At 40.4% G+C, this 14,832-nt stretch overlaps 1 protein-coding gene across 5 annotated transcripts in view; it reads left to right on the plus strand.

Annotated features, from left to right (window-relative positions):
• The window catches only part of LOC117323482 (probable E3 ubiquitin-protein ligase HERC4), a 68,147-nt gene that overhangs the window by 52,207 nt on the left and 1,108 nt on the right, over positions 1-14,832 (plus strand). For all 5 annotated transcript variants that reach the window (XM_033878742.1, XM_033878733.1, XM_033878766.1 and 2 more), the window contains exons 22-26: positions 4,980-5,027; positions 8,070-8,136; positions 8,377-8,459; positions 13,933-14,041; positions 14,166-14,240. In XM_033878742.1, the coding sequence (XP_033734633.1) occupies positions 4,980-5,027; positions 8,070-8,136; positions 8,377-8,459; positions 13,933-14,041; positions 14,166-14,240 (382 nt within the window). The remainder of the gene's footprint in view (positions 1-4,979; positions 5,028-8,069; positions 8,137-8,376; positions 8,460-13,932; positions 14,042-14,165; positions 14,241-14,832) is intronic.

Raw genomic sequence — 14,832 nt, forward strand, 5'->3', positions numbered from 1 at the left:
CTTCCATTTCTAGTCTGTTGTCCGTTCCAGGATCCCTCCGAAAACAAACTTTGTCACAAAGACAATTTCCACCACATATCCGTTGTTCCCTTTCCAGCCATGTCCAGGTAACAATCCATGAAGGAAATTCTCCCTGAAGATTGCAAATAAGTAAATAGGTAGTGGAGCCATCATCTGTGCTAACAGGGGCCAATCACCAGTACATTGCTCACAGCAGTGAAACCATCGTCCACAAGGTCACGTGGGAACATCATACAGCTACGGTCCATGGCAGTGAAACCATCGTCCACGAGGTCACATGGGAACATCATACAGCTAAGGTCCATGGCAGTGAAACCAACATCCACGAGGTCACGTGGGAACATCATACAGCTACGGTCCATGGCAGTGAAACCAACATCCACCAGGTCACGTGGGAACATCATACAGCTACGGTCCATGGCAGTGAAACCAACATCCACGAGGTCACGTGGGAAGATCATACAGCTATGGTCCATGGCAGTGAAACCAACATCTACGAGGTCACATGGGAACATCATACAGCTACGGTCCATGGCAGTGAAACCAACATCCACGAGGTCACATAGGAACATCATACAGCTAAGGTCCATGGCAGTGAAACCAACATCTGCGAGGTCACATGGGAACATCATACAGCTAAGGTCCATGGCAGTGAAACCAACATCTGCGAGGTCACGTGGGAACATCGTACAGCTACGGTCCATGGCAGTGAAACTAACATCCACGAGGTCACGTGGGAACATCATACAGCTACGGTCCATGGCAGTGAAACCATCATCCATGAGGTCACATGGGAACATCATACAGCTACGGTCCATGGCAGTGAAACCAACATCTACGAGGTCACGTGGAACATCATACAGCTACGGTCCATGGCAGTGAAACCATCATCCACGAGGTCACGTGGGAACATCATACAGCTACGGTCCATGGCAGTGAAACCAACATCCACGAGGTCACGTGGGAACATCATACAGCTACGGTCCATGGCAGTGAAACCATCATCCACGAGGTCACGTGGGAACATCATACAGCTAAGGTCCATGGCAGTGAAACCAACATCTACGAGGTCACGTGGGAACATCATACAGCTACGGTCCATGGCAGTGAAACCAACATCCACGAGGTCACGTGGGAACATCATAGAGGTACGGTCCATGGCAGTGAAACCATCATCCATGAGGGCACATGGGAACATCATACAGCTACGGTCCATGGCAGTGAAACCATCGTCCACAAGGTCACATGGGAACTTCATACAGGTACGGTTCATGGCAGTGAAACCATCGTCCACAAGGTCACATGGGAACTTCATACAGGTACGGTTCATGGCAGTGAAACCATCGTCCACAAGGTCACATGGGAACTTCATACAGGTACGGTTCATGGCAGTGTAACCATCGTCCACAAGGTCACGTGGGAACATCATACAGCTACGGTCCATGGCAGTGAAACCAACATCCATGCGGTCACTTGGGAACATTATCTCTTCTTGCATAGTCTCGATGCCAGCAAGACTTAATGATGTGCCTTCCAGTGTGCCTTTCTCATCTACTATCAGTGCTATGACTGTCAGAGACAGAACAGGAATTGAACTATCAGTGCTGTGACTGTCAGAGACAGAACAGGAATTGTACTATCAGTGCTATGACTGTCAGAGACAGAACAGGAATTGTACTATCAGTGCTGTGACTGTCAGAGACAGAACAGGAATTGTACTATCAGTGCTGTGACTGTCAGAGACAGAACAGGAATTGTACTATCAGTGCTGTGACTGTCAGAGACAGAACAGGAATTGTACTAGATGCATCAAGAGCAGCGTTCCCGAGACATCCAAGATTAGAATCCTCAGATTTTGCATCTTTTTTCTGTAGCATTTGCCCCAGGAGCAGAAGACGTGGAGAGAAAAAATCCTTCGGCATGATTATCTGGATTGGAGAAGAAAATGCTATCATTTGGTCTGGCCATTGAATCGTCGAACCAGGTGGGTTTCTGGTCACCTTTATATGGAAATTAAAATGAACAATTCAGGGCTTCGAACAATGACTACTGAATGTGATATGTAACATTGGTCAGCCTTTTAGTTACAATGAATGTCCAGTCCAGGGCAACTTTAGTTTTGGGGACACCCCTTTCTTTCTGGCAAGATTGTGAAGCCAACCTCACACAGGATAAATTTAGCATTATGGTCATAATTTTTCCTCATTGCACCATGCGCAATTGTCAACTTATCACAAGTAAAATAATGGATGAGTTCAACTTGTTCACCAGGTCACTCACATATGAGCTCTTTAGAACAGGACTGTCAGACTCAGGACTTCCAAACATCAGATCAACTGGCAACATTATCTCTCTTTGTCGGAGATACCAAGATGTGTTCACCGGTAGTGGACCCATAACATCAATAGCGATGCTTTAAATAGGGCCCCAACTACATACTGCTGCAAAGGAGCCTTCAAAGATTTGGAAGGATGCTTCCTGTGGGCACAAACATCACAAGTCCTGCACCAACGTTCAACGTCTTTCCTTAGTCCACACCAGTAATATCTAGCCCTCACCTTTCCTAGCATCTTAGCAATGCCTAGATGACCTGCATTCTTCGAGTTGTGGAGTTCTCTAAGAACAACTTTATGTAGGACCTCTGGCAGCACTATCTGCCATTCAGTGGATAGACCATCATCATTCTCAAATCGTCTGTAGTGAACACCAGACCTGAAATACAAAGTGTCCAATCGAGACCAATAATGTTTTAACACCTGGGACTGATCAAAAATGTCTTCCCATATAGGTCTTTGCCCACTTTCTTTCCAACCTACAACTACACTCAATACCTTGTCTTTGCCCTGTAAATCTTTCAATCTATCAAATGGAAAGGCTCCATTGATCCTATCATCATTGTTGAATGAACAGATATGTTCTGATTGGAGCTGTTGTAAGGAGTTACCTGCCTCAATACAGCAATGCCACAAACAATATCATAAACTGCGTATTTGGCATCAACTTGGTTGCAATATGAGCATATTATGACAAGAGTTAAAGCTAAAGAGCAAGCTCTTAAAATTCTTCAGTCAACAAAGCGATCCATGCGCTCTTTGAAGTAGCGACTATAAAGGTAGCAATGAAAATTGGTTAGCTGATTTCAGAAGAGCTAATAACTCCTTGTCACGCTTGCTCAGGGATTTGCTAAAATAAGCAATGACTCTTTCATGGCTATCTTGGATCTGGGACAGAACTGTCTCAACACCAGTATCACTGGCATCAGTATCCAGGATAAAAGTTGTCAATGTGGATATGCCAAGATTGGTGCAGCAACCATCCTGTCTTTAAGCTTCACAGGTTCACAGGCATCAGTCCACTCAAGCATAGTGGGCCAGGTATCATTTTGGGGACGAATGGTTATTTATTAGGGAAACAACTCTGAGGCTTGGATGTTACTTAAAATGATGTGTTCAATCAAGGGATGTAATAAGACATGAGCTATAAGTAAACAAAACACATCCACTCAACACAACAATCAAGCTCAGTCTGCCCGAACAAGGCAGACGATTTACTAAGAAAACTCTGTGATGACTTGACTTCACATGATTTCATGTTACAAAACCATTACATTAAAGAATACAAGACTAGACAGCATTGATTGACAGCTCTCTCGTTACAATATTTCAACACTCACTAACAATGGAACAAGTACCCTGGCTGGTTGTCCAGGTGTGACAGCTAAATATAGATCACCCAACCTAGAGAAGGACACACACACATGTACACAATAAATAAAGCCACTCCACTCATTCACTCACAGCAACATACGTTTCTATACCGACATATACATGCTGATTACATGTTATACATAACTAAGAGCGAACTACGTGACAATATTTACTTTTGAGTAGTATCCACGACTATTAGTGATCACTATATGTATGTCTCTATAGACGAAAACACCAGTATCCAGGCTAACCTTGATACTTACCGCATGGCTCCTTTGTTAATTTCAGTTAGTTTAGAATGTATTACCAAACTACAACAACACGAGCACAGGTTAGTGTTAAAATCATAATCTGTACAGACCATGCACACACGTTAGTAATTGGTTATTAACCTGTGCTCATACGTGGCAATCGGGTAACATACAGATAGGGTTCAAAATCAATCCTCTCGTGATCATAACATGATCGTAAAAAAAAGATAAACAGTATTTTTAGCTCACCTGGTCCGAAGGGGCCAAAAGGGGTCAGTTTGGCTATATTGATAAAAACAACTTCTTCTCTGAAACCGAGCAATGGATATCGCTCATATTTGCCTGGTAGCATCCCTATTGGGTGGGGATTCAAAATTGTACAAATGGTGGGGCTGATCCCCCGGGGACCTGAGGGGCAGGGCCAAAATTGGTCAATTTATTTAAACAACTTCTTCTCTGAAACTAAGCTATGGATATCACTCACATTTGTATGGTAGCATGGTTATGGGGTTTGGATTCAAAATTGTAAAAATGTTGGGGTTGACCCCACGGGGTACTGAGGGGTGGGGCCAAAAGGGGCCAGTTTGGCTAAATTGATAAAAACAACTTCTTCTCCGAAACTAAGCAATTTGTGTGGTAACATCCCTATAGGGTTGCGCCTTTCTGGCGGTTCAAATGGTGCAAATGCCAGCATTTCATCTTTTAAATCAGTAGTCACAACTGAAAAACAAAACAGCATTTCTTGTAGAAAGGTATTAATATGTATACCAAATGTATATTAAATGATAGTTTAATTATAAATTACGGGGTTTTTTTTAACATCACCCTCACAAAAAGTAAAATTTAAACTAATTTTATGATTTTAAATGTATACTTGTTCATAAAAGCATGCTTATTATTTTGATATAATTGTGACCATACCTGCGTCATAGTGGTCAGCTCCGTGCTTCAAGGGGACAGCTTGGTGAAGTATATCATACGTGTCCTTTGATGTTCACAGGTCTGTAAACATTGAAGACTTGAAGGATCTGATGCCAACAGTAAGCAGGTAGAGAACCGATTTGTAATTTTATTATTACTGTTCTAGTAACACTATGTTATAATAAATAGGTTTGTCTAGAGCCATTACTGAATGTTGAACCTATTGGTAGTGTACAGGTATATAGTTGGACCTAATTGGTAGTGTACCAGGTATATAGTTGGACCTAATTGGTAGTGTACAGGTATATAGTTGGACCTAATGGGTAGTGTACAGGTATATAGTTGGACCTAATTGGTAGTGTACCAGGTATATAGTTGGACCTAATTGGTACTGTACAGGTATATAGTTTGACCTAATTAGTAGTATACAGGTATATAGTTGGACATAATTGGTACTGTACAGGTATATAGTTGGACCTAATTGGTACTGTACCAGGTATATAGTTGGACCTAATTGGTAGTGTACCAGGTATATAGTTGGACCTAATTGGTAGTGTACCAGGTATATAGTTGGACCTAATTGGTAGTGTACAGGTATATAGTTGGACCTAATTGGTAGTGTACAGGTATATAGTTGGACCTAATTGGTAGTGTACCAGGTATATAGTTGGACCTAATTGGTGGTGTACAGGTATATAGTTGGACATAATTGGTAGTGTACCAGGTATATAGTTGGACCTAATTGGTACTGTACCAGGTATATAGTTGGACCTAATTGGTAGTGTACAGTTATAAAGTTGGACCTAATTGGTAGTGTACCAGGTATATAGTTGGACCTAATTGGTAGTGTACCAGGTATATAGTTGGACCTAATTGGTAGTGTACAGGTATATAGTTATACCTAATTGGTAGTGTACCAGGTATATAGTTGGACCTAATTGGTAGTGTACAGGTATATAGTTATACCTAATTGGTAGTGTACCAGGTATATAGTTGGACCTAATTGGTACTGTACCAGGTATATAGTTGGACCTAATTGGTAGTGTACCAGGTATATAGTTATACCTAATTGGTAGTGTACCAGGTATATAGTTGGACCTAATTGGTAGTGTACCAGGTATATAGTTGGACCTAATTGGTAGTGTACCAGGTATATAGTTGGACCTAATTGGTAGTGTACCAGGTATAAAGTTGGACCTAATTGGTAGTGTACCAGGTATAAAGTTGGACCTAATTAGTAGTATACAGGTATAAAGTTGGACCTAATTAGTAGTATACAGGTATAAAGTTGGACCTAATTAGTAGTATACAGGTATATAGTTGGACATAATTGGTAGTGTACCAGGTATATATTTATACCTAATTGGTAGTGTACCAGGTATATAGTTGGACCTAATTGGTAGTGTACAGGTATATAGTTGGACATAATTGGTAGTGTACCAGGTATATATTTATACCTAATTGGTAGTGTACAGGTATATAGTTATACCTAATTGGTAGTGTACCAGGTATATAGTTGGACCTAATGGGTAGTGTACCAGGTATATAGTTGGACCTAATTGGTACTGTACCAGGTATATAGTTGGACCTAATTGGTAGTGTACAGGTATATAGTTATACCTAATTGGTAGTGTACCAGGTATATAGTTGGACCTAATTGGTAATGTACAGGTATGTAGTTGGACCTAATTGGTAGTGTACCAGGTATATAGTTGGACCTAATTGGTAGTGTACAGGTATATAGTTGGACCTAATTGGTAGTGTACAGGTATATAGTTGGACCTAATTGGTAGTGTACAGGTATATAGTTATACCTAATTGGTAGTGTACCAGGTATATAGTTGGACCTAATGGGTAGTGTACCAGGTATAAAGTTGGACCTAATTGGTAGTGTACAGGTATATAGTTGGACATAATTGGTGGTGTACAGGTATATAGTTGGACCTAATTGGTAGTGTACAGGTATATAGTTATACCTAATTGGTGGTGTACAGGTATATAGTTGGACCTAATTGGTAGTGTACCAGGTATATAGTTGGACCTAATTGGTAGTGTACAGGTATATAGTTATACCTAATTTGTGGTGTACAGGTATATAGTTGGACCTAATTGGTAGTGTACAGGTATATAGTTATACCTAATTGGTGGTGTACAGGTATATAGTTGGACCTAATTGGTAGTGTACAGGTATATAGTTATACCTAATTGGTGGTGTACAGGTATATAGTTGGACCTAATTGGTAGTGTACAGGTATATAGTTATACCTAATTGGTGGTGTACAGGTATATAGTTGGACCTAATTGGTAGTGTACAGGTATATAGTTGGACCTAATTGGTAGTGTACAGGTATATAGTTATACCTAATTGGTGGTGTACAGGTATATAGTTGGACCTAATTGGTAGTGTACCAGGTATATAGTTGGACCTAATTGGTAGTGTACAGGTATATAGTTAGACCTAATTGGTGGTGTACAGGTATATAGTTATACCTAATTGGTAGTGTACCAGGTATATAGTTGGACCTAATTGGTAGTGTACCAGGTATATAGTTGGACCTAATTGGTAGTGTACAGGTATACAGTTGGACCTAATTGGTACTGTACCAGGTATATAGTTGGACCTAATTGGTAATGTACAGGTATATAGTTGGACCTAATTGGTAGTGTACCAGGTATATATTTGGACCTAATTGGTAGTGTACAGATATATAGTTTGACCTAATTGGTAATGTACAGGTATATAGTTGGACCTAATTGGTAGTGTACAGGTATATAGTTGGACCTAATGGGTAGTGTACAGGTATATAGTTGGACCTAATGGGTAGTGTACAGGTATATAGTTGGACCTAATGGGTAGTGTACAGGTATATAGTTGGACCTAATTGGTAGTGTACCAGGTATAAAGTTGGACCTAATTGGTAGTTTACCAGGTATATAGTTGGACATAATTATCCCCAGGCTAATGAAATCTAAAAATCCATAATTGAACAAGTAATTATGACAATTTTATTGTACAAGATTTATAAATGAACTGGTTAGCAGACACTGACAGTCGTAAGTGTATTTTTGTACAAAAGATTCAGAAGATGGACTGTATTATATGTAAATATATGGTGCAGGATGAGATTCCTGAAAATAATATTAATAGTCCTTGTTTCTCTTAATACAGAGGCATGGAGGACCTATTGGATTCTGAAGATGACGATATTGAAAACACATTCTGTTTGACATTTGAGGTAAATTTGTCAAAAATCTGAATAAGAAATATTACCACATCATCCTACAGATAACAGAGGTAACAATCGAAGCTAGTTGCATGATTAAAGCTTTTTGGAATGATTTTGTCTACAGTAAATGAACCATGACCAAGGCGCAATGAAATTCTAATGGGTAAAATTGTAAACTTTAGTTACTGCACTAGTTCAATAAAATTGAGTGATTTTTTATGTATAAAGATGTCTTTGTGGATATAACAGGTAACAGTGGAGAACTTCGGAGAAATACAAAGCATGAATCTGGTACCTGGAGGTTCACATAAGACCGTCACCAAGGACAACAGGTGAAGCTTCATTATATCTATAACATACTGAAATACATAGGCTACCCAAGGGCATCAGGATCTAGATACTAGACCAAGATACATAGGCTACCCAGGGGCATTAGGATCTAGATACCACCCTGAGATACATAGGCTACCCAAGGGCATTAGGATCTAGATACCACCCTGACATACATAGGCTACCCAAGGGCATCAGGATCTAGATACTAGCCCAAGATACATTGGCTACCCAAGGGTATTAGGATCTAGATACCACCCTGACATACATAGGCTACCCAAGGGCATTAGGATCTAGATACCACCCTGACATACATAGGCTACCCAAGGGCATCAGGATCTAGATACCACCCTGAGATACATAGGCTACCCAAGGGCATTAGGATCTAGGTACCACCCTGACATACATAGGCTACCCAAGGGCATCAGGATCTAGATACCACCCTGACATACATAGGCTACCCAAGGGCATTAGGATCTAGATACCACCCCAAGATACATAGGCTACCCAAGGGCATCAGGATCTAGATACCACCCTGACATACATAGGCTACCCAAGGGCATCAGGATCTAGATACTAGCCCAAGATACATAGGCTACCCAAGGTCATCAGGATCTAGATACCACCCTGAGATACATAGGCTACCCAAGGGCATCAGGATCTAGATACCACCCTGAGATACATAGGCTACCCAAGGGCTTTAGGATCTAGGTACCCCCTGAGATATATAGGCTACCCAAGGGCATTAGGATCTAGATACTAGCCCAAGATACATAGGCTACCCAAGGGCATCAGGATCTAGATACCACCCTGACATACATAGGCTACCCAAGGGCATCAGGATCTAGATACCACCCTGACATACATAGGCTACCCAAGGACATCAGGATCTAGGTACCACCCTGACATACATAGGCTACCCAAGGGCATTAGGATCTAGGTACCACCCTGACATACATAGGCTACCCAAGGGCATCAGGATCTAGATACCACCCTGAGATACATAGGCTACCCAAGGGCATCAGGATCTAGATACTAGCCCAAGATAAATAGGCTACCCAAGGGCATTAGGATCTAGATACCACCCTGAGATACATAGGCTACCCAAGGGCATTAGGATCTAGATACCACCCTGACATACATAGGCTACCCAAGGGCATTAGGATCTAGGTACCACCCTGACATACATAGGCTACCCAAGGGCATCAGGATCTAGGTACCACCCTGAGATACATAGGCTACCCAAGGGCATTAGGATCTAGATACCACCCTGAGATACATAGGCTACCCAGGGGCATTAGGATCTAGATACTAGCCCAAGATACATAGGCTACCCAGGGGCATTAGGATCTAGATACTAGCCCAAGATACATAGGCTACCCAAAGGCATTAGGATCTAGATACCACCCTGACATACATAGGCTACCCAAGGACATCAGGATCTAGATACTACCCCAAGATACATAGGCTACCCAAGGGCATCAGGATCTAGGTACTAGCCCAAGATACATAGGCTACCCAAAGGCATTAGGATCTAGGTACCACCCTGACATACATAGGCTACCCAAAGGCATCAGGATCTAGATACTAGCCCAAGATACATAGGCTACCCAAAGGCATTAGGATCTAGGTACTAGCCCAAGATACATTGGCTACCCAAAGGCATTAGGATCTAGATACCACCCTGAGATACATAGGCTACCCAAGGGCATCAGGATCTAGATACTACCCCAAGATACATAGGCTACCCAAAGGCATTAGGATCTAGGTACTAGCCCAAGATACATTGGCTACCCAAAGGCATTAGGATCTAGATACCACCCTGAGATACATAGGCTACCCAAGGGCATCAGGATCTAGATACTAGCCCAAGATACATAGGCTACCCAAAGGCATCAGGATCTAGATACTAGCCCAAGATACATAGGCTACCCAAGGGCATTAGGATCTAGATACTAGCACAAGATACATAGGCTACCCAAGGGCATCAGGATCTAGATACCACCCTGAGATACATAGGCTACCCAAGGGCATCAGGATCTAGATACCACCCTGAGATACATAGGCTACCCAAGGGCATTAGGATCTAGATACTAGACCAAGATACATAGGCTACCCAAGGGCATCAGGATCTAGATACCACCCTGAGATACATAGGCTACCCAAGGGCATTAGGATCTAGATACCACCCTGAGATACATAGGCTACCGAAGGGCATCAAGATCTAAATACTAGCACAAGATACATAGGCTACCCAAGGGCATTAGGATCTAGATACTAGCCCAAGATACCTAGGCTACCCAAAGGCATCAGGATCTAGATACTAGCCCAAGATACATAGGCTACCCAGGGGCATCAGGATCTAGATACTAGCCCAAGATCCATAGGCTACCGAAGGGCATCAGGATCTAGATACTAGCCCAAGATAAATAGGCTACCCAAGGGCATCAGGATCTAGATACTAGACCAAGATACATAGGCTACCCAAAGGCATTAGGATCTAGGTACCACCCTGACATACATAGGCTACCCAAGGACATCAGGATCTAGATACTAGCCCAAGATACATAGGCTACCCAAGGGCATCAGGATCTAGATACCACCCTGAGATACATAGGCTACCCAAGGGCATCAGGATCTAGATACTAGCCCAAGATACATAGGCTACCCAAAGGCATCAGGATCTAGATACCACCCCAAGTTAAATAGGCTACCCAAGGGCATCAGGATCTAGATACCACCCCAAGTTAAATAGGCTACCCAAGGGCATTAGGATCTAGGTACCACCCTGAGATACATAGGCTACCCAAGGGCATCAGGATCTAGATACCACCCTGACATACATAGGCTACCCAAGGGCATTAGGATCTAGATACTAGCCCAAGATACATAGGCTACCCAAGGGCATTAGGATCTAGATACTAGCCCAAGATAAATAGGCTACCCACGGGCATCAGGATCTAGGTACCACCCTGACATACATAGGCTACCCAAGGGCATCAGGATCTAGATACCACCCTGACATACATAGGCTACCCAAGGGCATTAGGATCTAGATACCACCCTGACATACATAGGCTACCCAAGGGCATCAGGATCTAGGTACCACCCTGAGATACATAGGCTACCCAAGGGCATTAGGATCTAGGTACCACCCTGAGATACATAGGCTACCCAAGGGCATTAGGATCTAGGTACCACCCTGAGATACATAGGCTACCCAAGGGCATCAGGATCTAGGTACCACCCTGACATACATAGGCTACCCAAGGACATCAGGATCTTTTGCCAATCAAACTGATACTACATACAATGCTTCTTTCTTAAAGTGCTTGCTTGCAGCAAATTGTTTAGTTTTGAAGGTTAAACTTCAAGATCACTCTTACTTTAGATAGAAATCAAGTGTTCATGGGTATTAGCTTCATATTCTACTGTCAAAAATGTATTAGGCTGTATGTGTTTTGGTGGCTTTTATGGCAGTATACTTAAGGTTTGCCAGTAATCTGTCAGTCTGACCGACCATCTAGACTTTCAACTTATATACAATATTTTTCGTGCTGTTTTTCATTGAAACTTAATATGGTGTTAAACTGTAATGTGCAGATTGGCAATAGGGGTTTAAAAACAACTAATGTCAAGGTCACTAAAAATACAGTCCAAAGTATACTGTCAAAATCATTATCTAAGGCCCAATACAGAAGTTCAAACTTTCTGAAATTTCACATGATAAGACAATGTGAAATGCTGATGCACATTATGGGTTTAAAAACTTCCTTAAGGTCAAGAGATCAAGCTGTTACTAAAGATATAACTAGGAATGTACTTTAAAGTACATCATATAAGTCCTTTACAGAAGGCAAAATATCCTTAAATATCACATGCATATTGATACTGGGTAAAAATCCCTATGTGCAATAGAAATTTTTAAAAAATTGCTAATGTTAAGATCAAGATAAAGTGTAATTTGTATATTTGCAGCATATAAGTAATAATTCTAATTTGTATGTCAGCTAGTGTTTGACTTGGGTGAAGTTCAGGTATAGACAGACACAATGCGGGCTCTCACGGACATGTCATCAGTAATCTAGTTTTCTGATAATTCTGTTCAGAATGATGAGAAAGATGTTGTTTTTCTCTTAATAATAATAATAAATAATAATATCTTTTATTTAACCAGGGTAACATATTTAGACAATGTCTAGTTTACAACATGGCCCTGCATCAAATATATTTACACAAGCATGGCATAATTTAAAATAACGATATAATATAACAATGTAATAAATATATAATTATCATCACAGCTTAAATATGATTTATAAATGAACGCTTGTATATCACACAAGTGTTGCTGAAGGACATTATTAAAGCACAAGGAGTCGAATATACATACAATGCTAATATAGCAAAAGGTAAAAATTGACAGAATATACACTAATATAGTGTGAATTAAAATGGTACAATGAAGTAGGTGATCTAAAATTAAATTTAGAAGATTGAATATTACTATACTAAAATATCAGTGTAAGGGATGAATCACAGATATAACTATATATTCTATTAATAATCACAAAAGAAATATTTAGAAATTAAAACTAGACTAGTTGAAGTAATTTATAAAATATTGCAGTATATATATATATATATATAGCTAAGATTTTGAGAAGTAAAGCTGCAGGTATCTAGTTTTAAAAATCCCAATACTAACTGAGTCTCTAATAGTATCATTAGCTTCGTTCCATAAAATTGAACATGTATATACAAATGAACGTTTGAAATAGTTTGTTCTGGCTGTTGGAACATACAATTTGTTTGATATAGAAGATCTAGTGTTTCTGCCATTCACATTTTTTACATAAGAAAACATGTTTGTTAAAATACCTGGTGATTCACAATGTATATGGTATGCATGACACGTCATCCACCCGTCTTTGTTAACATTTCTATTTAAGTAGCTACTAGTCCTGAACATCTGAATAGATTTTGATTTAAATTGATCTGGAGCATTATTGAGCAAAGGGGATCCTATGTTGTATAAATGGAGGTAGTGGCTCCCCTGGGGCCAAGGGGCAGGGTCTGTAGGGGAAAGAAGGGGAACTCTTTTACAACTCCTACAAGCCCTGAATGTCTGAATGGATTTTGATGAGATATGGTTTTGAGCATTATTAGGCAAAGAAGATCAGAATTGGCCCTTTAGGAGAAATATAGAAATTCTTTGAAATTCTTCTATTTTAAGAATGACAGGCTTCAATCAACATTTGGTTAGAACCATTGTTGGGAGAGACAGCTCAAAAAGTGGAGAAAACTTATATGAGAATATTTTGCCATGATAGATTAAATATTCAATTGAGTGATGCAATCCCCTTCGGCCTCGCTTGTTGTCTTTTTAAGAGACACTAAACTGAAAATAGCATATGAAAAAGAGTCCTGTGTTATATCCAAATGTTTTTATAATAGTTTGGTTTTAATTTGCAGAAAGGAGTATGTTGATGCGTATATAGATTTCATGTTCAACAAATCTGTAGACCAACAGTTCCAGGCATTTTCTGCAGGCTTTCATAAGGTGTGCGGTGGTAAGGTTCTGGTAAGTTCATGAACTACATTTACTGAACATCTCTTCCAAATTTTCAAGTTTCATGCCTTTATGAAATACACTAAACTCTCCATATGCAAATGTCTACTAATATTAATATTTCTTTTACCCCCAGGAATTGTTCCATCCTCAAGAGTTGCAGGCCATGGTGGTAGGCAATGAAGACTATGACTTTCACGAGCTAGAGAAGGTTTGTCAAATATGTTATTACCCCGGTAGTCCCCGACTGGCTCCCATTTTCGATATGCCCTTCCTTTATTGCCATGGTGCGGCATCTGTCTGGCGTCCATCAACATTTCCTTTAAATCGCTACTAGTCATAAAGTTCTAAATAGATTTAACCAAATTTGGTCAGAAACCTCCTTGGGGAAGGAAACCGATTTTGCATAAATGTTGAGTCTTTCCCCACACCCCAAGGGACTTATTTACACCCCAGGTGTCAGAGGGGCTAGACGAAATAGAGGAAATAGATAGGGAAATTTATATTGCTGTTAGTAAAAAATGAACTCTAAATTTGGTCTGAAACATTCTTAGGGGAAAGAGAACAGTGTTTGCATAAATGTTCCACTGACCCGATTCATTGACTTAATTGTCATGTATTTCATTGTTATGTACGCTGATGTAACTGGTTTCTGATCAATGCTTTGGCTAAGAACAAAGCTCAAGACAGTTGACTATAAATACCTTAAAGTATGATCTAAAGAGAAATTCACCGTATGTTAAATCAATACAGAGTAGCTACTAACATAAGAAAATATAACTTTAATCCAACATTGATGAGCA

The sequence above is a fragment of the Pecten maximus genome, chromosome 1 (assembly GCF_902652985.1).
Source record: "Pecten maximus chromosome 1, xPecMax1.1, whole genome shotgun sequence".
Lineage (NCBI taxonomy): Eukaryota > Metazoa > Mollusca > Bivalvia > Pectinida > Pectinidae > Pecten > Pecten maximus.